Source organism: Pollachius pollachius (genome assembly GCF_949987615.1).
Source record: "Pollachius pollachius genome assembly, chromosome: 13".
Lineage (NCBI taxonomy): Eukaryota > Metazoa > Chordata > Actinopteri > Gadiformes > Gadidae > Pollachius > Pollachius pollachius.
Genome location: NC_136946.1, coordinates 15,479,318 through 15,504,317, shown reverse-complemented (window position 1 = coordinate 15,504,317; position 25,000 = coordinate 15,479,318). Strand labels below are relative to the sequence as shown.

At 45.4% G+C, this 25,000-nt stretch overlaps 2 protein-coding genes across 2 annotated transcripts in view; both read left to right on the top strand.

Annotated features, from left to right (window-relative positions):
• pag1 (phosphoprotein membrane anchor with glycosphingolipid microdomains 1) overlaps positions 1 to 4,930 on the top strand; it is a 50,665-nt gene extending 45,735 nt beyond the window's left edge. Inside the window, exons 9-10 of the mRNA XM_079749740.1 lie at positions 1,042 to 1,101; positions 1,595 to 4,930. Of these exons, the coding sequence (XP_079605866.1) occupies positions 1,042 to 1,101; positions 1,595 to 1,993 (459 nt within the window). The 3' untranslated portion in view covers positions 1,994 to 4,930. The remainder of the gene's footprint in view (positions 1 to 1,041; positions 1,102 to 1,594) is intronic.
• Positions 4,931 to 6,316: 1,386 nt separating this feature from the next.
• znf704 (zinc finger protein 704) overlaps positions 6,317 to 25,000 on the top strand; it is a 47,589-nt gene continuing 28,905 nt past the window's right edge. The window contains exons 1-2 of the mRNA XM_079749962.1: positions 6,317 to 6,910; positions 11,966 to 12,138. Of these exons, the coding sequence (XP_079606088.1) occupies positions 6,635 to 6,910; positions 11,966 to 12,138 (449 nt within the window). The 5' untranslated portion in view covers positions 6,317 to 6,634. The remainder of the gene's footprint in view (positions 6,911 to 11,965; positions 12,139 to 25,000) is intronic.

Here is a 25,000-nt window from a genome sequence, read left to right as displayed (position 1 = left end):
TGGATGGACTCTCTGCCCGCCTCCCCTCCCCCCGCCTCTCCCGAGCCCTGAGGCATGACAACCCGCCAAACAACCGTCTTCATGATTGGTCGGTCACTTGTTGACCAACTGCCATTTTATTCAAGCCTTTCTCCTCCGTGTCTTTTTTCGACATCTTCAGCGAGATCCCCTTTGATATAAAGTATTTCTCGCACCAAAAGGGTTAAAGATGTGGAGAAGTATTAATAACAATCATGCGGGGCTATTGACGTTTGTCGCCCGTTGGGTCTCCTTGGCGGTTTGGTGACGCTGTCAGATGCGTGTGTCTTGATTAATGGCGGTGGCCGTCGATCAGAGCACGTTAGAGTTAACAGAGGCAGAGCACCAAAACATCACACACTCTGTCACCCCCTATCGACTTTCAATCTAATTCTTCGGTTAATGAATGAGCGATCGCATGTAACATCAGCTTCACATCCGAGTGACACAATCAGACCGGACAGGTCGGTGTGCTGCATCCGATTGTGGGATCATTTGGGTCATTTGTGTATTGTAAATTGCTTTGTTTAAACAGGTTAGTCCTTTAATGCGATGCAGCCATCATCGATAACAAAATTTCATTTGGTTAACATTTTTAGCAATTGCCTCTCTTGTAAAAGCTTTTATTGGCATTTTCTTATATTCCAGATTGACATTTGAAATGATATTGGAAATTAAACCAACTTCCTCAGAGATATGAAGTCAAAGAATTGCTGACTTTAATGGGACTTTTGTTACTATTATTACTTTTGCTATCAACGCCCCAAAAAGGAATAGCGCCCATCTGAATATAAAACATTCAGTTAAATCCAAATTGTTCTGAAAGTACTAAAAGAGCCCCAAGATGAATCCGCAACGCAGAACAATCTTTCCTTGAATCTGCTGATTACAGCGTCTGCCGCCATGTCTCCAACTCTTTTCCAGACTGTCTATTTCATTTTCATTTCTTTATTTTTTTTCCATTCTCTGGCTGTCACACAAAAAAAAAAAATCAATCCTGTTTTTCTGCTTTTTCTTTTACAGTCCTACTCATCTCTGTCTCGCTCACCCAGCCTGGAGAACCACATTATGGCAGACAATGAGGTAGGTGTCTGCTAAACTCAACAGTGTTCTCTCCGACTGTCTCCCCCAGTCTCTCCATGGCAGCTGATTTGCATTGCGGAGACAAATCATCTGCCACTGCGGAAGGTTTTCTGCTGCAAATGTTTAAGTATATGAATTGGGGGAGATGAGCTTACACTTTAGTCCTAAACAAAATACAGGCGAGCAAAGAATTAACACAAGAGAAATTCTACGTCTAAGAACTAAATCTGAGACAATTATGTTGAGCTTGACAGCACATTACTATCAAAGCTAGATGCGTGATGAAGCTTGGTATGAAATACTTGGTATGAAAGTGTTTACATTTAGTCATTGTGTATCCAAAATGTTTTACACGTGAGAACAATCAAAGTACAGGCCTACGTACTAAAAGCAGCCAGAACAGTTTCTAAAAGAAAACAACCGGACAGGCTAGCAAGGCTCAAGGAATCAGAGGATGAGGTGAGCAGTATTATTACCCCCGCCCCCCCTCCAGGCTGCAGTGTACTCTGTGGTGGATAAGTCTAACTGCGTGGGTGGCCCGGAGCCTGGGGAGGACCGGGAGCACGACTACACCAGCATCGCCGAGATGAACGGCATGGTCCCGGCCTCGTCGTCCAGCGACCTCTACGCCACCGTGAGAGACATTTACCCCCAGCCGGAGAGCCCCCAGAACGGGCCGGAGAGGGAGGGGGCCGACCCCGCCGGCGCCGAGTCCTCGGAGCCCTGCTACGAGACCATCCGGTCCCCCAAGGCCGTCCCCGACCCGGACGAGGGCGGGCCCGGCCCGGCCGCGTCGCCGGGGGCGACGGAGGGATCGGACGGCGTCAGGGTGGAGCCCGACTACGAGTGCCTCGGGGAGATGGTTCTGGGCCCGGAAACCTCGCGTCTCTGACTTCCTGTCTGTACAGGAAACGCCAGTTTGGATCCTTGTGGGTTATAGGTCAAGAGCAGCGGACTTGGCCAAAAGACTTGAGTGTCGTCTCCTCTCCCAGTTGGACATCCCATATTGTTTTTATTTTTTCAGTCAGTACTTAAGTGTTTTCTTTCAACTGCTTTGGTACGCTTAACGGATAAATATCTGGCCCTTTGAATTCTCTTATCAATCAGGGTGAATTGGTACTTTTGATAACCTTCAACATAGTAGTGCCACAGTAAGTGGGCATTCACTATATACAGGTGGGCACTTTTAAAATGATTTTGTTCAACACATTTAACCTCTGTTGACAACATAAACATGATTAACTTAAGTCTTCAAAAAGAGATCCTCAATGTAGAGCGTTGTACGGAAAAAGCGAAATATAATGACAGACTAGAATAGTCCAAATTCTAGTGTGTCATTAGTAAAAAAAAACGTATAAACATTGAAGCAGCAACTCCAATGTTAGTTGAGGCTAAGCTCTACCAGAGAACTCAATGCCATAGCATTCCTGTTAACATGCACTTATGAAGGATATATATTTGCAGTTTGAATAGGGCAACTGCAAACTAGTAACTAGTGTCTGCGTTGATTTTTAAGAGGAGACAGCTTCAATTCAGATGTATTTCTCTTGAGCAGTCGGGGTGCCGTGTTGCCTGGCTTTTCCTCTGTCTGAGTGACAGCTCCCACTGGTAGTGTTTTTCCCCTGGATAACAGCCACCAATTGGCTACTTGGCACGCTAACTGGGTACAGCATGCTAAGGTCTCAGCCAATCACAGCTCGGTTCTTTCTTCAACCGTGACCAACGATGTCAGTATAGACAGATATCCCTGGTGACTGTTGGTGAACATTTAAAAGAGGTTCTACTGTAAGAGATGGGAAGTCTGTGCTTCTACTTGGCGCCCCAACTTGCAGCCATGCAAGACTTTCGAAAATACTACAATGAAAACAATAATCGGAGAAATGCTGAAACCTAAATCAATGGTTCATTTGTACACATTGTATTGCTTTTGCATATCATTTGTAGAGCTTTTTTTTTCTCATGGTATATTTTTGAAGAGATTCATATTTATTTTAAAGTGCTTTGTGTCATGTGATTGTTTGGTGTGCTTATGTGGTACATCTGTGAGAGGAAGTAAATCAGTTCTAGAGTAGGAATTAGGATGTGACCTAAGAAAAGTCTGTTCGCAAAGGCAATGACAGATGGCACGGTACAGATCTCTGCAACTTAAAAAAAATATTGTTTGAAAGGAAACAGTCTTGGTGTAACTATGGTTACCTAATGTGATCTATTGTAAACATTTTTTTCTTTGTTTCAAAATATTGGGACTAGTGTCCAAAGAATAAGAAAAAAGTTAAACTGCAATCTGGTATGGATGTATACTACCCATTATTTGATTGTTCTTACTACGGATATCTTTGGCCGTTTGCTAAGCCTCATGTAGATACGTTCAGTATTTAATCCGATTGGCAGATCTTTTGCTTATTGGTTAACTCTAATGGTACTGCATTCGTATGCCGCTTCTTAGGGACCTCCTGTTGGTAATCTACTATCATTGTTGTACAATTTGAATCTCCATTGCCTTATTAGCACTCTGAAAAAAAGAACAATATATCGACAGTTTGTACTGATGATATGCCATGCATTGTCATTTTACCCGCTATGAATTTGATGTATGCTTTTACCTATATTGTACAATGTCCATAGTGGTTGAATATGATTTTATAAGTTAGCACTGATGTATGTCTGTAATGTTGTGTTAAGGGAAATATACAAAAAAAACTGTTGTCTATTGGTTTATCTATCTATACCTCTGTATTGTGCTCAAAAGTATTTTCCAATCAGTTGTTAAAACAAAAAATGGTACCTTGATTTGGTACCTGCATCAGTAACACACAGTTGACTTACGGTACTTTATTTAAAAGCTGTAGAATTTATGTCTGTGTGTTGTTTGATGTTTATTTACAAAATGGCCGCAGGCTCATTGTTGTCGCTTACAGTAGAATCCATCCGTAGCAGGAGAGAGAGGGGAGCGATGAAACCATGAAACTCCTTCAAATCTCTCTCTCCACTCTTATAGGAATATGGTATTGTTGTATCAAGACTACAGTTTTGTTTTGTTCATCAGAGAGCGTGTGCTTGTACGCACAACGTCCAACTACAATCAAAGCCCTGTATGACTGCTACCGTCTTAACTACATGGAATCAGACATTTTCTATGTTTTCTTTGTAAACGTCCAATGTTCCACTTTTCCATGTATGTACGTGTCAAAGTAAGGAGGACCATATCGCATACGAGCAGCACGCCATGGAGCCTCGCTACCGTCCCCGTCCCTCATAAAAGAGAAAACACATGGCAGTTTAATACATTAGTCCTTCATCTGGCTGGTGTAAAGGGCAACTCAGTGCGTGATAACGCTCCACACAGCGCTGGTAGATGCTTGCTATAAATCCATAAGGCAAACGTTTTTTAGTGCCAAATCTAACCAGGACATCGCTCTGTCTCTCTCACACACACACACACACACACACACACACACACACACACACACACACACACATTAGCTGCTTTAAATGGTGGTGCAGACTTAAAACAAGCTGAAGAGATGCTCCCTTCCTCTCCCCCTCCAAACAAACACATGTGCGCACACACGCACATGCAAAACAAACGCCTCTGAGTGGAGATGCTCCCCCACACAGACATACACACACACACACACACACATTCACACACACACACACACATCCAGGACCAGCAACATGCTCTGTAACGTTGCCCCTACTCTCTGCAACAGGCTAACCTCGTTATGACAGCTATTGCCTCTGTGTTAGCCCCGCCCCCTTGCTGCTTCCTCTGTCGGCATGTATATATTCCACGGCATCAATTATTCTATTAAACATACATAACAAAGTGATCTTTGACGTCTCTGTTTTTCGTGTTATGTATTATGGAAGTGGTTTGAGTGGGGGTGGGGGGGTTGTAAATGAATGCTATTTGAATATTGTCCAGGGACAACGTGTTGAAGTAGTTGGGTCTAGCCTGACTGGGGGTATGTGCTGCAGCTCTACGCCAGTAGAGCGGTGATGTATGCATTGGTCCCTGGTAATTGGGATTCATCGTAATGATACGTTAGTGGCCTACTCAGCCGGTATATGAAGAAGAGTAATGATATGGCTGGAGGTAACTACGTCTAGTGTTGAGGTGGAATCATTTGAAGCAGAATTAACCTTTGTTACCTTCTAATGCTCTTTAATGCGCTGCCCTGGTTCTGTTGCACTGGGAACAATGGAAACATAGGTGTTTACTATATCCCATAATTCATTGTCCAATATTAACGGTTATATGGCATCCATAATGTCAACAATGGGATTGAATTTAAAACTTTGATTAATTAATGTGAGGAGCACAGAGCGCATCAATAGTCTAATAATACAATTTAAAGGCTGCATATTATAGACTGATCCGATTCGAGAGATTAAAGAAATGGAAATCGATAGTTTCAAATCCTTGCAATAACTGTAATTAGATTTAAAGATTAACATGCAATTCCTTAAGACAGCATTAATTCATCAAAACCTATAGGATTAGGCTTTACTTAACGTGTGTGTGTGCGCGCGCGCGCGCGTGTGTACGTGTGTGACTGAGTGTGTTTGACATTTTGATAATTCGAAAGGATTTTTTAAGACCTAATACAAAAATGTATGAGAATGTGAACATAGTTTGAAATACTGTAGCCGCGTACAGTTTTTCCCTTCCTTTTTTCCGTCTTTCCCTGAGCCTCCTAGTTACCGCTCCATCCTTGCGTCATTGTTTTGAATGGAGCATCCTCCCGGCTTTCTTTACCTTCTGTAGGAGGGAAAACTGACACAGAAAGGGGAGCGTAGGCTCGTGGAGGCGTGTGCTTTTATAGCCAATCAGATGGCGTCGGCACCCAGACTGCACATGTTTACAGCCAGCATTCCGCCGGTAGAGGCACAGAGCCCTAGAAGCCGCATACGGACTGGATTCTCGCAAAACTGGATCCGGATTTCCTAATCGGCGCATTTTCGGTTCTTCTATCATTCACGCAAGGAAAATGATGTAAATTGTATCACAAATATCGTTTATTTACCGACTGTGACACATCAGAAAAGCGTCAGTATCTTATTTTTGTGTAGAATATATCATTTTTCAGAAATCGTGTACAAATGTCATTGTCGTTCCATGAAAAACAAGTTTTCCGTGTTTCCCCTGCAGCTCGCTGGCTCGGAAGGAGCAGTGGGGAAAACAAACACGTCGAAGGGAGAAAGATTGGTAGCCGGTGAGATGTAAAGATTGTCAGCCGCGGTTATCATCGTATTCGTGTGTGTGTTTGTTCTGAACGTTGTTTTTTTTAAACTTGGAGCCGTCGTGTGTCGCCAGCCGGCTGTGTTCACCGTGCGGGTTCTGCTCCTCGAGTATGTGGTCGCTTCCTAACGGTTCGTCAGTGTTACCGGAGCGCCCGGTCCTCCCGCTGCGGGTTGCTGTTTTTCTCGACACTGTTGATCAACTATAAATCGACGGCCGTCCGTACAGCATCGAGCGGGTTTCCCCCCCCCACACATTTGTGCATTTTGCATTGAATAAATTTCCGCCATGCATACGCGGCGTTTGGTGAAGCGGTCGATCCTCGGCAGTCGCGTTTATGCGCCGAGTCCTACGGGGGACGGGGCGCCGGTGACAGGAGTGGTCCAGGCTGTCAAGCAGGAAAACAGCAACGTCTCCTCCACCACCTCCACTACAGCACCGCGGCGCAACGTTTACACCGTGCTCCTGCAGGACGGCAGCCTCAAGGAGTTCTCCGAAGAGGAGATTGCCTCGGGGGCCAACAACCAAACGCCGGCCAGAGGACCGCTGAAGCCGAGTTTGAAGGTGTGTTTAGCGTGTAGTGTTTTGTATGTGTTTTATATATATGTGTGTGTGTGTGTGTGTGTGTGTGTGTGTGTGTGTCCTGCATGAGGAGCGCCTGCAGGACTGTGTTTTTGTTGTGCGGTGTTTTGCAGCGTTTAACCGCTTCACGCAAGGAGCGCTTTTTCCTCTTCCGCGGCGACTTGCGTTGATGGCAATTTTTATCCACCATGACAATAAAATGCCGATTCCGCTTGCAGTTTTCTCTGCAACAATGAGCTGTCAGGTTATATTCGTGGCATCAGATATTAGGACAAAGGGCTTCGCTCTGATTCATTTGATAGCCTGCTGCCTGCGCAATGTTTATGTGAACTAGTGGGTGGGAATGGCCAACAACAAACACGGCCTGACTGCAGCGTTTTTGCACCGATACGCATATCTGTTTTCAATTAAATAATAAATATATGACACTGAAAGACATAAAAAATAAATTGGAAGATGATTGCATTTTATTTAATCCTGAATATATTCCAGTTAGAAACAAATGATAAGCATAGGTCTAAATGTCTGCTATCATATTTTTTGACGATTGTCACGTGATTTGCATTCATTTGAATGACATAATGTCATTTTAATCAAGAGTACTAGTACAAAATATGTAGCCAGCAAGTAGCTGTTTTTATGCATTGAATGACAGCTGGACCGTGTATCAATGTTAATATATTCAGGTATGCAGGTGCATGATGTAATCCTGCATGGTTTGGTAGTAATGCAAAACTATAGTGAAATATTTTATGACATTTAGCTTTTCATAACCTTATTCTGCAACATGGTTTTGGCTACAAGGACATGCTTTTTTCTGTACACTCTTAGTTTTTGTAATAAGGACAATGAGTTACAAGAAGCTGCCTGTGGCTTTTATTGAATTGTAGTTCAAAGATTGCATATCAATAAATGAAGAACAGCAATTACACCACACCAACACATCAGCACAAAATCAACCAAACAACAACACAACATAGTAGTTTGTCTTTTTGAATTGTGTTGTGCATTTGAGCCTGTGTATAATGTTATGCTGAATTCAACTAATCCATTGGCTAATGTTACTATTGTCAGTGTACTGTACGACTGTTTAATACATGCTTAGAGTGTGACCAGATTTACATCAACACAAGGCTGGTCACAATCTCATGGAGATTCAATTGATAAAGAATGGCAACAGGGGCTGTGTGTGTGTGTGTGTGTGTGTGTGTGTGTGTGTGTGTGTGTGTGTGTGTGTGTGTGTGTGTGCAAGGGGATTTTTAAAGGTGCGGGTTGGATCATTAGCTTTCCGCTATAACCAAAAGAAAGCTTTGTATCGATACAGGGAGAGCATGTGGAAAGTCTGTGTGCGGTCGGGAGTGGGTCGGGCCGGGTTTGTGTTTTAGTAGTGGTGTGTAGCCCACTGTGGTGTGTAGGTGTGTACCCCCTTTAAAAGGGGGTGGATCATTAAATTAGCATGCTACTCTTACCGAAAGAAGGCTTTGTATTGATACAGGCATATAATGAGAGCATGTGGAAAGTCTGTGTGCAGTCAGGAGTGTACGGGGTCGGGTTTGGGTTAGTAGGGGTGTGTAGCCCACTTCAGCAGCTGCTGTACGCCCCTTTCCCCCCCCCCCCCGCTCCTCATCCAGTTCAGTTACAACAAAGCGGTTGGCAACAGGGTGGAGGGGGGTGGAGGGGGGGGCTATAGTCTAAAGAATAAATAGGGAGGGCAGCATGCCAAGGAAGCGAAATGACTACCCCGTGTTTAGGAGAGGGGTGGGGATGGAGAGAGTGCCACTTGTTGACTTGCTGGCTGCCTGCTTTTGTGTGTGTGTGCGTGTGCGTACGTGCGTGTGTGAGGGCTGTCACAGAGATTTCCCCCTGGTAACAAAGGCACATGCCTTTTTCTCCTGTTTGCCGGCAGTTTTGTCACGCCTGCCATTATTGTTGCTGTGGTTGTTTTTGATTTGGCGATTGATTTGGCGGCGTGGTCAGCGGGGACAGCCGTTGGGCGTCGGGGGTTACGCTACACCCCCACCCAGGGTACCATGCAGCGTGGGCTCCTTGTCGGTTGGCTAGGAGACATAAGCATCAGACGATTGGTGCGTGTTTGATTTGCGAGTTGGGGCGTTGGCTTGCATGTGTGTGTCCCGCATTGTGGAAAGGCACGTTATGGACACTGGGTTACTGGGTCAGTGCCCAATACATGCACTCACTGACCACGGATCAAACTCTGTTGTCTGGTTCACAACCAGCCTAGAAAAGGACAGAGAGGATGGATGTTCAGGTGGACCGGGTCTAAAAGGCTGCCAAGAAGCAATTGAATCACGTCTCTAAATCCAATCTGCCTCCTAGTGATCGTATTTGACCATGCATGTGACCAGATAGTCATGTATCGCAAAACACATTTCTCCAAAATGAATAGGGATGTGTGCTCTGTTATGGAAACCACCAAACCGCTCTGCCCAACACACATCATAACAACACAGGCCCTGGGTTTGGCTTTTTAATGTTTTAATAATGGAGGTCTGTAGGCCAGCTGGGCTCAACTATATTTCTGTCCAGTATTTTAGGGTGACTTAAAATGTGCCTTTCGCCTATAGTTTTTGCTGTTGTGTGAGTTTAGGTGTTAGAAGCATTATGAATTGGTTGTACTTGGTGGTTCAAATGTTAAGCAGGGAAGTGAAAAGATGGGCAGATTATTCTAAAATGTGTAAGACGCACAACCAGTGTCAGTTGAAATGCTATCGCACCCATTGCCTGTCACTAGAGTATTCCAACTCACATCACCCTCACAAAGGCACAAAGCAGTATAAAGGTACACAGGGTAAGATACACTCAGGTCTCTAGATCATATAATAACAATCATAACCTTACCGTACTGATGTGTTTTTAAACTGAACTGAGACCAGGCACAGACAGTGTGTGTGTTAGCCTACCTTTTTTTTCGTCATTCCTTTGTATTTTAGTATGGATTTCCAAGGTAGATTCACCATTTTTGTTTGAACTCTCTGTCTTGGAGCCATATCGATTGGCCACAGAACACTTGGGTTTTGTGTCTGGAGACAGTTATTCAGGTCTTAGGCACTATTTGGACTCGAGGACCTGAGGCAGTGTTCAAGGGTTTGGTTTGAATCGATGGCGCTGCGCTATGACTTTGGCATGTGCTATGAGGGGTTCCAACCGACATGGGGTTGAGTTAGAACTCCAAGGTTTCTTATTCAAGGGGGAACTGTACCTTTAAGACCCATGTGACCGCATGTGTGTGTGTGTGTGTGTGTGTGTGTCTAATCATATCTGTAGCCTCCTGAGATCTGGATAGATGAAATGTATGATAGTCCATGATGTTAATGTTAGGCTTAGGCCCTTCATAACATTGTCTGCTTAAGTTCCCTTAACAGACCCCCCCCGCCCCCCTTAATACACCTCCTCCTCCCCCCCACCTTAATGGGATCGTAAAAATGGAGACAATTAAATCTGCATGTGAAAGTCAAACTGGAAAACCCCCGTGCTGAACCGTATTTGTAGTGTTTGAAGAAAATATAAATGGTGCACAAGGCTGGGGCGGATAGGGTTTAATTTATGGGCCATGAAGACTTGCTTTATTATGACCTTTGACACACAAAGGAGCAAGATTCTACGCTTGACAAACTGCGGCCAAAAGCGTGACTACTAGTTTGTGTGGTATGTAGTGTGTGTGTGCCTGTCTGAGTTTGTGTAGTATATAGTGTGTGTGTGTGTGTGTGTGTGTGTGTGTGCGTGTCTGTCTGTGTTTGTGTGGTATAGTGTGTGTGTGTGTGTGTGTGTGTTTTATAGGGAAAGGGAAGGAGGGAATATAAATAGAGGGGTAGACCCTTTTGTCCATAACACACAAATTCCTTCCTGTACGTGCTGACAAATACACACCCACCTGCACACACACACACACACATACACACACACACACACACACACACACACACACACACACACACACACACACACACACACACACACACAGACGTTTAATTCATGTGTGTGTGCATATGTGGTACCATGAAACACTATTGCTGATACACCAAAGCCTCTCTCTTGTCTGCTTCATCGGAAGAGCAACACACACACACACACACACACACACACACACACACACACACACACAAATCCTGCCTAATCTCCCCCAAGCCGTTGTAATCCAGCCTGCAGTTTGACTCTTATCTAGATAGTTCCCTGTGTGTGTGTGTGTGTGTGTGTGTGTGTGTGTGTGTGTGGGTGTGTGTGTGTGTGTGTTTTGTGAGGGGTCGGGGGACGGTATTTGATTGTGCTTGTCGGTATTGGTGTGTGAGCGTGTGCATGTGGGAGTGTGTTTGATTAACTTACCTTCAAGCCTAATCATGTTGCACTACATGTAAACCCCCTTCACACACACTCAGGCAAAGACACACACAACACACACATGTACACACAAAAATAAAAAAAAGGTCTGGCCAATGGCTCCAGTAGACGCCCACGTGTAACACTATGGCTGTTTTCTCCAAATTGGTTCAAGTTACACTCTCAGAGTATGTGTGTGTATACGTGCACGTGCGTTTCTACATGTGTCTTCGTGTGAATGTATATGCGTGGTGGTATTCGTCAGCGTCAGCAAGGTCAGCTTCTTTTTGTGAGCAAACTAGCGACGTGTCGCCGGTTCTGACGTTTCACTGTAGGTCTGCGTTTTTATGGTGATGAAATATTCAGTCATTCCCTTGTCTGGAGTGAGAGAGTGAGAGTGTTGACGGTGTGTCTACAGGTGGGTGTCTTATCTCTTCTGCTGCACTTATTTACTCTGCTGGGAAAACATTATTATGATTATTGCATGCTATTCTATTCAGTGAGCATCTCCAATAAGAGAGATCTTTATTAGGGGATTAGCATTTCTAACAAGCACACACACACACACACACACACACACACACACACACACACACACACACACACACACACACACACACACACACACACACACACACACACACACACACACACACCCCTACGCCTGGCTCCAGCAGTAAGACCCTTGGCTTCTCTCTGCAGCAGAACTCCAACAATGGGTTTGGCGAGGGTCCAAAGGGAGAGGCCCCTGAAGAGCAGCGACTGGCGGAGGGCAAGCGCCCGGGCCGGCCCCTGGACCCCGACGCCCGCTCCGTGTCCCTGCTGGAGCAGAAGCGCAAAGTGGTCTCCTCCAGCATAGACGTCCCCCACGCCAGGTCAGTGTGTGGGTGTGTGTCTGCGTCCGGGGATGTAGTGTGTGTGTGTGTGTGTGTGTGTGTGTGTGTGTGTGTGTGTGTGTGTGTGTGTGTGTGTGTGTGTGTGTGTGTGTGTGTGTGTGTGTGTGTGTGTGTGTGTGTGGATGTGCGTCCCTTCATGCATGACTGCATGTACAAAGAAAAACATTGCCTTTCACTTTGAGGCCTCTTTTACTGTCACACAATTTTCATCAATCAGTGCTTATTTTTATATCCCAGAATTGCATGCCGCGTACACGTGTTATGTTTATTTATGAATTGATGATTTAATAATTCACATGTTGTCATTTTTTTAAATGTGTCTTCGCGTCTTTTTTGTGAAAAACCTGTGCCACTAATTAGCACAAATCGTTAATCATTATTACAATGATTGTTTGTCTGGTGATTTCCTTAACTGTAAATTGGTGCGTTGGCTAATCACTACAAGCTGTGAGCTTGAAACCCCTGACCTCATCCTGTGTGTTCATATCAATCACGTACATCCCAGTCCGCTAGCCGTTTAGCCAATTTGATCAGCACTACAGCAACAACACTGGCAAAAGATGCAAGCGCATTAGGCTATTAAAACCGGGACTGAAAACAATGGGCACATTTCTTATTAATCGAAAACATGTTGCGTCGACACATGAAACCATAAGCCGCGCAGTACAACCGTTTCATTCTCTCGCTGTATCGATCTCACACATCCACTCACACCACGGCAATAGGACATGAATATACAGTTGATCATGCACTTGAAAGCAGTGCATGCTGGAACACACTAATGGAACACACTAATCCTTTATGAAACAAAGGGGCATCACAGGCCTGCCCGCTCCACCACGAGGAGGGGTCAATGGCGTCTGGAAAGTACAATATAAAGCTGTCTGTTTCCACAGTTCCATCACCCTGAGCGCTCGCCCTGCCCCACTTCCTATAGTTAAACGCCTTCAAGTCATCGATTCGGTTCCTCTATAATCCCCTCTCTTGTCGCCTATTCAGAAGAAATATCTCTTTTGAAACCCCATTTATTTTAATGGGAGGTAGCAGTGGTTGTGTGTACTGTTTAGCCCCCCTGCCATGATGGTCTTGGTGAACAAAGGGAAGGTTATGATATTGATATCTTTATTGTTGTTATCGGGATGGGATATTGATTCTCTCAATCTCGGTGTCGGAGTTCATCTCAATCAACTCATTGAAATCATTTATTATGCTTAAATCAGGTCTGATCTCAATTATATGACTTCAATGATCCATACTGACTATTTTATAGGAAGGAGTGATCTAATATGAATGAATCGCTAAATCCAATCTACTATTTCAAACATTTGAAATAATAATTGTTCCAATCAATGCCGACCAGCAAAAACAAAAATATGGTTTGATGAAATGAATAGAATCCTGAATTAAAGACAACGTTGCTGTTTCCTAAATCCTATACGGCACATGAAATGCCTTTTTTGTGAACATTCCTGCCATCTAGCATGAAAGCATGTGCTAGCCGTCAGACGGCTCGGTGACCACTTCTCCCAGTGCCCCCTGGCAGGGTCTGTCAGGGGGTTCCAGTCGTACAGTGCGTTGCTGCTAGTGAAGGCATCACATCCCATCGTGTTCTCCAAACCTCCTCCAGAGCCTTCCATCCTCTCTCAGAGCCCGACATCAAGGTAGCAGTGTGTGAGCTATAGGTATAGGTACAGCCCCCGTGTGGTGCAACAACTCTGCTGGATGCGTCCTGGTTTGCGGTGTGTGTGATTGACAACAATGACGAGTTGGTAGCAATGCTTGTCGTCATAGCATCTCGCGCTGCTTTGATGTAAAAATGTCAACTATAAAATGAGTACAACGGTAGCCTAAGGAGTGGTTCTAGTTAAAATAAAAATAATAAAATAATGCCGATTTAATACATTCGTATGGTTAATTGTTTCGTTTACTCGGCTTCGTCCACTTCCCACTTTAAGTTGCTGAAAAAGAACATCAAACATAACACAACCTTTTTCACCTTGGTTCACCGAGAACCGTTGGAACCGTTAGAAGCGTCTCTATGTCTAAGTGGAGCCCCTTCTCTCTCTTTAATGGCTTCTCCAGTACGCTGCTCGGCCATTATTGCCTGTAGATTAAGATCCTCGACTCTCATCCTCCGCACACCTGTGACCCATTTCCACTCCCTACTGTCTACTGTCGAGAGAGAGAGAGAGAGAGAGAGAGAGAGAGAGAGAGAGAGAGAGTTGTGGGTACAAGATGAGATATGTTTGGGGAGAGGAGAGGAGGGTTGAGAGAAGAAAGGAAAGGATGAGTGAGTGCATATCAGTGTTTGTGTTGTGGGTGTTTAGTGTATGACGATAGGGAGAACGTCTGAGCATGTTTTCTCCTTGTATTCTTCATTGCCGGGCCTCCCTCCCCAGAGCCGCCTGACCTTGAGGCTGTGTTCCGGCTGGTGCCTGGTGTGTGTCTGCTGGATGGCTCTGTCTCCTCACTCCCCCCCCCCCCCGTAACCCAGATACCAGCGGCGGCCCGTCTCACCGGGAGACAACAGGGCGTGGCTAACAACAACTTGTGTGGTTGGACGGGGGAAAACAATAGCCGTGTCAAAGTGCTTCATGTAGATGCATCCTTTGTGAGATTGGGGTGTGTGTGGCGGGTTGTGTGTTACAACATCTGTTTTGCCTCTCATTCTAGTCGTCAAAGTATTTGTTTACAACGGCCTTCACACCGCAAAGCGTCAAACCCCCGGCAAATCTGTTTTATTAATCAATAACCGTTCTACCGCGATCGATCCGGCAACCCACCGTGTTTGCCGATATGCTGTTTTGTTTTTTTCTTTCATTTATCGAATCGTTTATTAGAACTGCTGCGACATTCAATATTGAAGCTTGGAATCCTTTGAGGTGGCAGTTCTCTTAATAGTTTTTTAGGCCCCCTTTGGGCCCTCCTATGCTCCAGCCCCCTCCCTTCGTGGTCTTCAGACTGAGGTCTCTCAGGCCAGCTGAGCCCCCCTCCTCAACCCCCATCTCCAAGCAGGAAACAGTCAATCGTAACTAAAGCTGGCCAGGACCGACCATCGGAAACAAATGGGCTTCAGTTTGATGAATAGCCTTCTGAAGGCTAATTGCTACCAGGGGAAGTGAAGAATAACCTAGGTTAAGAGGGAAATTAAAAAAAGGAAAAGTTTGGTTCATTTTGTTCAAACCTCCCAAAGAAAGGACAGATCCAAGGGTCCAGTTCTTGTGTGGCTTGCAGGCCATCGCTACCATCGCTGACTTATGTACTTAAGGCTGCTTCTTAAAATAACCGGGCACTTTGCTGTTTCATTGTGGTGCGGCACCACCTTTTGTTCTCTCTGGAAAACACCCAAGGCCACAAAAGGACAGACTATCACTCTCTGAAGAAAATCAGTGGCGAAGAAGATGGACTTTAAAGTACGGATGGTTAAAAAGAAACCCGAGAAGTACTGTTGGTGATTGCTGTTGTTGTTGTGGTTGTGGATGGTGATGATGATAAGCGACCTCTGTGTTCTGTGTTGACCATGTGTTGCACACTCGGGTTTTTGCTCCGGGAGGCTTATGGGTAGACTGAGGACATGGGTTGGGTGGCGGGGACCAGAATTAAGGATCGTCCAGCTCGAAGTGAAAGCCCATTGCCAATGCGTTATCCTGCTGATGTTGATCAGCTTTATCCCCCACATGCAGACACCTTTGTGCTCAGCATGTGCTCAGCTCACCGGGGTGGTGGCTGAGACATGTCTCGGAGATGGTCTGCAGACATCGTCTTTCAGTATTCAAAGATGAAGACGCTCGGCCAATTGAAAAAAAACAAGAGAATCGAAGATAACAGTGTATGTTGATGAAGTGGCGCTGCGACTTCTTAACTTGCTGCGATAGCTTCCCTTCCATGTTGTCGCATAAAAGGTACATTCATAACTTTGTGTGAGGTGAGTTATGAGGTCCGGAAAGCAGTCAAAACATGCAACCGTAAAGGAGTGACTGCGGATATCTAAAGGACCAGGTTTCAAAATTAAAATATACAACTGGATAATAGCTGTTTGAGTTCAGTTTCTTGATCAAGACTTTTTCAATATATGTGTTGCAAAGCAGTGCTGTTTCTTAGTTGGGATATGTTTTGTTTAACTCTGTGGGACTGTGGGTTACGCAGTGACACAGTGAAAGAAAAAATAGAAAACGGAAGTGAGTTAGCTTTGGCAAACCCCGCAGACAATTACATATCCTGATCTCTCTCACACAAACAAACATTCACCACCAAACTCACCATATAAAAATGTTATTTGTTTTCAGCATTCTACAAACATTTCAGTTTCTGAAACTCAGTGGGGTGAGTGAACTACAGACTGGAGCCTACTGGCATGCAGTGTATGGTAAAACTATATAATCTTTGTCAAAATAGTGTGCAGCTCAAAACACCAAACAAAATGGCGCTTGTTTATGAAATGAAGGGAACATTTCCTACCACATGCTATAACCGGCTTGTTATTATCCTGCACGGTTTTCCCTGAAAAAATGTTGCTCTTGGTTTTGAGGTTGAACTATTTAATTGAGTGAGAAAATAACAGAGTGCAATGCAGTCTGATTTGAACCTGTTAGCTCAACTTCAGGAAAGCCGGGACAAAGCCATGGCACTGACAGGCCAATCCGCCAATCAGTGTTGGAATAATGTTTAACAATGAAAAAGAAGAAGAAAGAATTATGATTAAAGGAAAGGGAATTGCCTTGCTCTTTGTTGAGAGGTACCAGTAGAAAGTGGACTAGTAACTAATGTACAGCTGCCAAAACCCAAAATGCGCGAGGACAACATCTAGCGGTATAAGATCTATTGCCAAAACCTCCTACGCCTCATTTTTCATGTCGTGCAACACTCCCTTACATACAAATACATCTCATTTCCCTAGCGTTGGCTGCACAACTCTCATCCATCCCTGACACATATTTTAAGAACGCACAGAAGATACAAGAAGCTTCTCGTTATATTTTCCTCATTGTTCATCCCTTATTAAAAAGGCTTTTCCTTCCTATCCATTCCCCTCCGTGTTGGCGATCTATGGTCCTTCCTACACATCACCCCGCCGCTGTAGATCAGTGCTCTAATTGGCTAGGGGCTTCTCACGGGTCTGTACTATAGGGGTCATTTTGCTCAGGCACCAGGCTTCCATTGAGCCACGGAGGACCCCTCTCCCTCCTATGCCATGGAGTCAGGCTGCGCCCAGTGCCGCTCCATGTTTACCCATCTTACCCATCTTCTTTTACTTCAATAAAGCCATCTTTCATTTTGTTTCACTACGCCACCGCATCATGGGCTGCTGCTGCCAGATCCACCCCCTGAGATTGTTGGTGAGAGCGGGGGAAACAAAGTTAAGTTTGCATTCTATGCAAATTAGGGGATTAATTAAGTGAGGTAAACGTAGCCTGCCGATGTTGAGGGAATTGAGGAGGTTTGCCACACACACACACACACATGACCGCACACGCACACACACACACGTGCGCGTAACCACACACACACATAACCACGCACGTAACCAAATACACATGTAACCACACACACACGTAACCAAACACACACACACACACACATATGACCACACATACACACACACACGTAACCACACACACACACATAACCACACCCACACACACACTCTCACACACACACGCACACACACACACACACACACACACACACACACACACACACACACACACACATAACCGCACACACAAACAAATAACCACACACACAAGTACATTGTGTCACGGACCTCAAAGTCACATTGAGTCAAAGTCCCGATTGATAATATAGATTTCAGAAGCCACTATTGACCCGTTGGCTTGATTCATACTGGCGACATTTCAGCCCAATAGTTGAGGTAACAATCCATGTCACTTGTTTTGCAGTAATCAGTAAACATGTGACTTTTGGGTTCTAGATGCTGAATGATTATAGATTACTGCCTTTACTGCGGTCAGAAGGCGACGGAAGGAGGTCATGTGCCAGTGCCAGTACCTAAGTGATAAATCAATCTGGAGAATCGATCCGGAGCTGTGTACAAACGGAATTCTTCCCTGCTCCCCAACGCTCCAGGCTTATTATCGGAGGAAATCTCTGTACGTATAATATCAGCCCAGACAGCCAGTGCACTGCTATTCATTATGCATGGTGTGTGTATGGCGTGTGCATGTGACCTATTAGCCATTGTTGATGTCACCGCCGATCCATGGGGCTCCTCCGCTGTGCTAATCCCTGGTACTCTGTGCTAATGGCTGTGAGGTGGTAGGACCTAGCTCTTATCGACACTATGGACGGAAGGGCATTATGCTCGCCACAGTCGAGGTGCAAACGAGCATAAAGGTTAAAAGATGATATTTCCGTCTTTTATGCAAAACAGCAGGGACCCTGCATGGCTTGCGGCCAAATGTGTTCTTTGACTTGTGCATTTCAGACCTCATCACTTAGAATGATCATCATATCTTTTTGTAATGGACATTTGTGCCTTTGCAGACTGAACAGTGAAGACGGACAGGAAAGTGGTGTGAGAAAGAGAGGCAATGGCACGTAGCAGAGGAGAGAAAACAATAGGTCCTGTGGTGGGAATTTTGGACCACGACGCCAGGTCAATAATTTCTGTCTAAACTGTTTAAGAATCAATAGACATCCGAACTTATAACAATCAGGCCAATTTATTTAAGGAATAAACATATAACGACATACAAACAACCATTCAATAATCGGAGGCCTTACAAACAATAATCCGAGGCCTCAGATGGGAGCAAAGAGAAGTCCAATGCATTGACGAGAGCAAGGACTTCTTATACATTGGCAGACAGGTCTCAGGGATCAGCTCTGCCCCCCAATAAAACTATAGCACTGGTTAATCAGATGGAAGTCAACGATTGATGGAACTCCTCAGGATGCCATAAAGGGGGGGACGTAACCATACCTTATCAGTTGGAAGACTTGCTCCTGGACTACCCCAAGGGGGTCAAGGAAAGGCACATACCAACAAAGGACATAGAAACGCTATGTGAAAATATAATTTTCCCATTACAGTCCCCCCGAGGCGGGATACCACACTAATTGCAGGTAAGCCAAGGGTTGGGGTTCAGATATGGAAATATTTGGGGGGGTTGAAGGCTGAGTGAATAGAGGTTGGGGCAGGGGCGTGGGGGTTTAGGTGATATCTCCTGCAGCATAAGCTATTAAAAACAAGCCCGAGTGTTTTCTAGTTGCGACGCATTTTCTAATTATAGCCATCAATTGGGTGTCATCTCGTCTTCGGCTGAGCCGTTTTTTGAATTATTGATCTCTGTCGGGCTGAGGGGCTTTATTAATTAAAGCGGAGATGTACTAATTAAGTGCACGGCGTGTGGGTGTCACAGTGGCGGCTCCCCTTTTAATTTGGGTGTCGCTCATCCATTTTAATCGCTCTTTGCCAGAATATGCGGAGAGGCGGGCCAAGTGATTGCACGTGTGCGTGTGTGCATTTTTGAACGTGTGCGTGCCACTCTATTAATTTCAGATTTTTTAAATTTATTTAAGGTTTATTTGAATAGCGTACCACGGTACTACCAATATGCCACAGTACACCCCATTGGCTGAAATAAATATCATGATGCATTTTTTTCGTTCTTCATTAACATCATGGTGAGGTCCTTTAAAGCATGAATCATTGAGACAAAAACCTTGCGGCCAAAAAAATAGTGGTATAGCGTAATCTAAACTGAAGTGCACGGGGTCACTGGTTGAACAACAAGCTAGCTCTCTCTCACACAGACCACAAGGAGAGGTGATCTGCTCACCTCATGGATTTCAACATGGAGCGCACGAGATGAGCCCTCTATCATGAGATGGATGGAGTGAGGGGCGAACGAGGGGAGAGAGAGGGACAGACTATGCAGAGGAAATGTCATTTTTTTCTCAACTTTTTATTAACATCCACCCCCTAATACATATTGTTAGGGAAAGAGCGATATTAAGGTTTTTCTAATTCTATTCCCCAGGCAGAAGAAAAGTCTTATTTTACAAAGAAGAAAATGTAAAAAAAGAATAATCTAAAAGCCTACCCCAATTGAGATCCCAGAATGAAGACAAATTACCTGAGAAGTCACCTGTGCTTCACTGGCGTCTCAAGGGGCTCATGGAAACGTACATCTGGTGAGCTTGTATTCACACATTTTAAACATCGTTTTGATTTAATATCAGTGTAAATATCAACCCCCCAGCCCCTTCAACACTTTGCTGCTGTTCTTTATTTATCCGCCTTTTACGAGACACACAGTCTCTCAGATCCGATCCGGTCTGACAGGTGTGACACGGTGTGTCGCATAAAGTCATTGTGTCACCTCTAACGACGATAGCAACAAGTGCCTCTCTGGTTGCGTCCTTCAAAGCTGGTGAAGCAATGTTTGGACATCACCTAACTAGCGGCCGCACACAACCCATTGTGTCCTGTCCTCAAAGACGACAACAAAGACACAGACACTTGCCACTGCCGCCGTTTTCTCAGTTTAAGCTAGCCTACCAGTATTGGAATTTGGATGCTGGCAGAATGCCCTTCAGTCCGGTCAATCAACGATATGACAACAAAAAGAAAACAGGCCAAGGGGAGGGCGGAACGGCAACTCATCAGGCTTGGAAAAAGTGTTAGCTTGTTGAGCCAATGACCTTTCAGAACATGGCCTTAGAAACCACACAGGAAGACTCGTACACCTGCTACTTCCTACAAAAGTCATGCAAACATGTGTGAAACAAGGAGCACGGTCTGAGGTTTCATATCTGTGTGTGTGTGTGTGTGTGGAATGTGCGCCGTCTGCTGCGGCAGATGTATTAATGATATTACTGCGACATGGGAGGCATGTGTAATGTGTTTAGAACAGTGGTGTGTCATTTCCAACGCCACACGAGGGGGCTGGGGGGAGAACAAAAGCTGTCGTGATTCATACGAATACCAAAAGTTGTGGAGAAAATTGCCGCTGTGATTGAATCAGGGTGTTGAGTAGCTGGGGTGTTTGGAAGCCTGGGTGACTCCCCCTCCGAGTCTACAGGGTTCCATTCCCATGGTCTGCAGTGATTAGGTATTTTTGGTGTCTGATAAATGACACTGATAATGATACTAATTGCATTTTGCTTATTTCACGCTTCACTAAATATCACCCTAGAGAAATATCCTGTATTTTTTAAAGTTGGATAGCAGAAATAGCAAACTCTAGAACCGCAATGCGACGGCCATGAAGTCAACATTTTAGACACGTCTAACAAGAGCAAACAGTTGGTTTCAGAAGTTGCTCTGCAAGGAGCCGCTCATTGATACCCACCTCACAGTCCCACCGACCTCCACCTCATCCATACCCCTCTCATTTCAAAATAGACGCTGCGCCGGGGAATTATAGGTTCGCCAGAGATCGACCGCTGCATGATCCCGCAACAGCCATTTGCTGACAATCCTGTACACGGGAAATGTTCCGCTGTAGCGAGCAACAGAAGAACTAATGTTCCCTAATCTAATAGAGAAGCCATGCCATTACGTCCAATAAGAGTCACCAGACCAGAACCGACCAACCGGGGGGCTCTTTCACCACGGTTTAAGGCTCTTCTATCGTCCATACGCTTGCCAGCTCACGTTTGTAGCCGGACGTGCCATCCTAACAAAGACAAATACGGTGGCCATTTTGCTGACCGGTATTCCCTACAGTTTGGTTGGGTGGATAGAAGAGTTCATCCAAAACTCTGAACATTTAGAGAAACTGAACTAATAGTGATGATTCCACATTGGCTTCATTTGTATTGTTGTCTTTTGCGCCAACGTTTTAGGTTTTGAAGTTGAAGCGAGGAGTACATGGTTTTATTCAGACTCCAGCTGATAAGAACAGCTGGAGTCTGAATAAAGCCATGTGCCCAACCCTATAATTGGCCCTTAGCCCAATGTACCCCAACCCTTCAAATGAAATAAAGTCAACATTTATAATATATAATTCTGCCCAATAGGGATCCTCTCTCTCTCTCTCTCTCTCTCTCTCTCTCTCTCTCTCTCTCTCTCTCTCTCTCTCTCTCTCTCTCTCTCTCTCTCTCTCTCTCTCTCTCTCTCTCTCTCTCTCTCTCTCCACTGCACATCATGAGATTTTTATCATGATGTGCGAAAGAGAGAGGGAGAGAGACAGAGAGAAGGACTAAAACAGCTGGCTTAGTGGCCCCGTAACCCCTCTCTCTCTGTCTCTGTCTCGGTCTCTCTCAGTCTCTGTTTGTATCTCTCTCTCTCTCTCTCTCTCTCTCTCTCTCTCTCTCTCTCTCTCTCTCTCTCTCTCTCTCTCTCTCTCTCTCTCTCTCTCTCTCTCTCTCTCTCTCTCTCTCTCTGTTTCTTTCTATCTATCTGTCTATCTATCGATCGATCGATCTATCCATCTGTCGATCTGTCTATCTGTCTATCTGTCTCTCACTCTCACTCTCATTCTCACACTCTCTCTCTCTGTTGATAATAGAGCAGACCTGTGGCTTTGGTCACGTGGAACCGCCAGCATCTGTGGGCAAGATTGTTTTTGTTTTGATAACGCTGAACTTTACTCCAATTGGGAGTTGGCCTGTGAGTGTGTGTGTTTGTGTGTGCCTATGTGCACCCTATGTTGGGAATAAGTGTGTGTGGGTGTGCATGATTTGGGTCGGGCGGGATTTCAGTGTTCTGCCAAATTCAGCTATGTTGGCTGTGTGTGTGTGTTTGTGTGGTTGCAAGGAGCATGATCGTTTTGGCAATTTACCTCAACGCGGGCTGAAAATGGATGTGTTTACAGGCCTTTCCTTTATTCTCTGCCTCCTTCCTCTCCCCCTCTCCTCTCACGTTGTGCTTCTCCCTCTTGATCTCTTCTTCTCTCCCCTTGATTATCTCCTCACCCCTCTCCCTCCGTCCCCCCCTGCTTTTTTATTCTATTTCTGCGTTCCCCCCCACTCAAAACTCAAAGATGTAAGTTTATATACTCGGTGGCAGTTGTTGTTATGACAGCTGCAATGCAGTAGTAGTAGTTTGAGGTAAACAATCCCCCCCCCACACACACAGACACACACACATACACATACACCACATGAGCACACGCTAGTGCATACGCATATGCGTTCCCGGACGGGCTCGGAGAGCATGCATAATGCATGGGGTCCCGTTGACATCTATGTAAACACTGGTGATTCCTGCAGCTGCTCAGCTTTGACTCCCCGTCAATGGGTTATAGTGGCTCTCCCCGCAAGCCTCTCTCGCACTCGCTCTCTCTAGCTCTCTCTTTGTTTCAGCAATGGACACTCTCTCCCTCTCTCTCTTGCTCCGCAAGACACATCTCTCCACCACACACACACACACACACACACACTCTATCCCTCTCTCTCGCTCCCTCACCCCGAGAAACACCATCTCCCAACCTTCTCTCAATGTCCATCGTTCACTGGCTACAGCGTTCCTCTTTGTTCCCATGCGGTTGCTGTGCGGCGGTCGGTTGTATCTTAAACATCGCTCGTGTTTTAAAACGGATCGGATTTCAGACAGGCGTCACGATTTATCTCAACCAACGTCATTTGAACACGTACTCTTCGGCTGTCCACGCTCTGAGGCACCTCGTCCCATCGCCATCTCTCCGTCCCCGGTCTCTCTCCGTCACAACCTCCCCCTTCCTCCCTTCAGGCTCTCCATCCTCTGCCTCCCATCGCTCTCTTCTGCGCTGCTTTCCCGCTCTTTTTCCCCTTCCCTCCCCCCACTCTCGCTCCATGCCTCTCTGCCTCTGTGCTCCCCACTTCCTTTGTCTCCTCTCACCTCTCCTCTCCCTGCCAGCCTGCCCGAGTTTGTGTGTGTGTGTGTTTGTGTGTCTGCGTGTGTCCGTGTGTCTGTGTGTTTGTGTGCACAGGCGTCCTCAAATTGACTGTGAAGGGAAGCGGGTAGCCAAGTGTCAGCCTGTGTGTGTGAGCGCGCAGGCGTGTTTTGTGTGTGTCTGTGTGTGTCTACGTGCATGCGTTTGTGTTGCTCCATAGTAGTGTGGTTAACCCTTAAGCATTGCCAAACAGCAGCACAAGTGTTCTCAGACGTTGGCACGGAGCGCATGTAACGGAACCACCCACGGCGACTAGTGCACGTACGTGCACTCCCTCCTCTGGGGAACCCCCGCCCCTCGCTTGGTACGGTCTTGTTGTTGTTGTTGTTGTTGTTGTTGTTGTCGTTCCGGGAGGGTTTTGGCGTGTGCTAGTAATCAGTGAATCATGTATAAGGTACGGCGGCCCGTTCCGTGGTGTGCAGCTGTCGGCTCCCATTACCTCAGATCTCCGTTGTGCCACGCCGCTCTGCTGAATGGCCTCCGCCCCGACGCTAAACGCCCACATGTGTGCGTTTGTCTACATGATGGGTGTGTTTTACTCACGCTTTTAATCCCACGCCACTTTTTGTGAAACGCTGTCGTATGAATATTGTATGAATATGAATATTTGATATGAGGGTGAAATATGACGCTGTTATGACGGTAACAGGTTCCCCACCATCTCGGATTGTGGTAATAATAGTTAATAATGGTAATGATGTTTACGGTGTTCGCCTATTTAAAGCGATGGACTACAGGGTTAGGAAAACGTTAAATGACCATAACATATCACAGAGGGATGTATCCACTACATACCTTCGAAATATCTTTCTAAGTATAATTTAAAGTGCGTTAAAGTATGTTAATATACACCTCAAAGCTAGCTATCACATTAATTAATATCAGCATTCTGATAATCTGCTGGATGATACATCCATGGGGCTGCGGAGGGGGGGGACCCCCGCGTTTTCGTCTCCTATTGTCTTTTACGTTTTGACTAACTTTCCATTGGGGGTTAA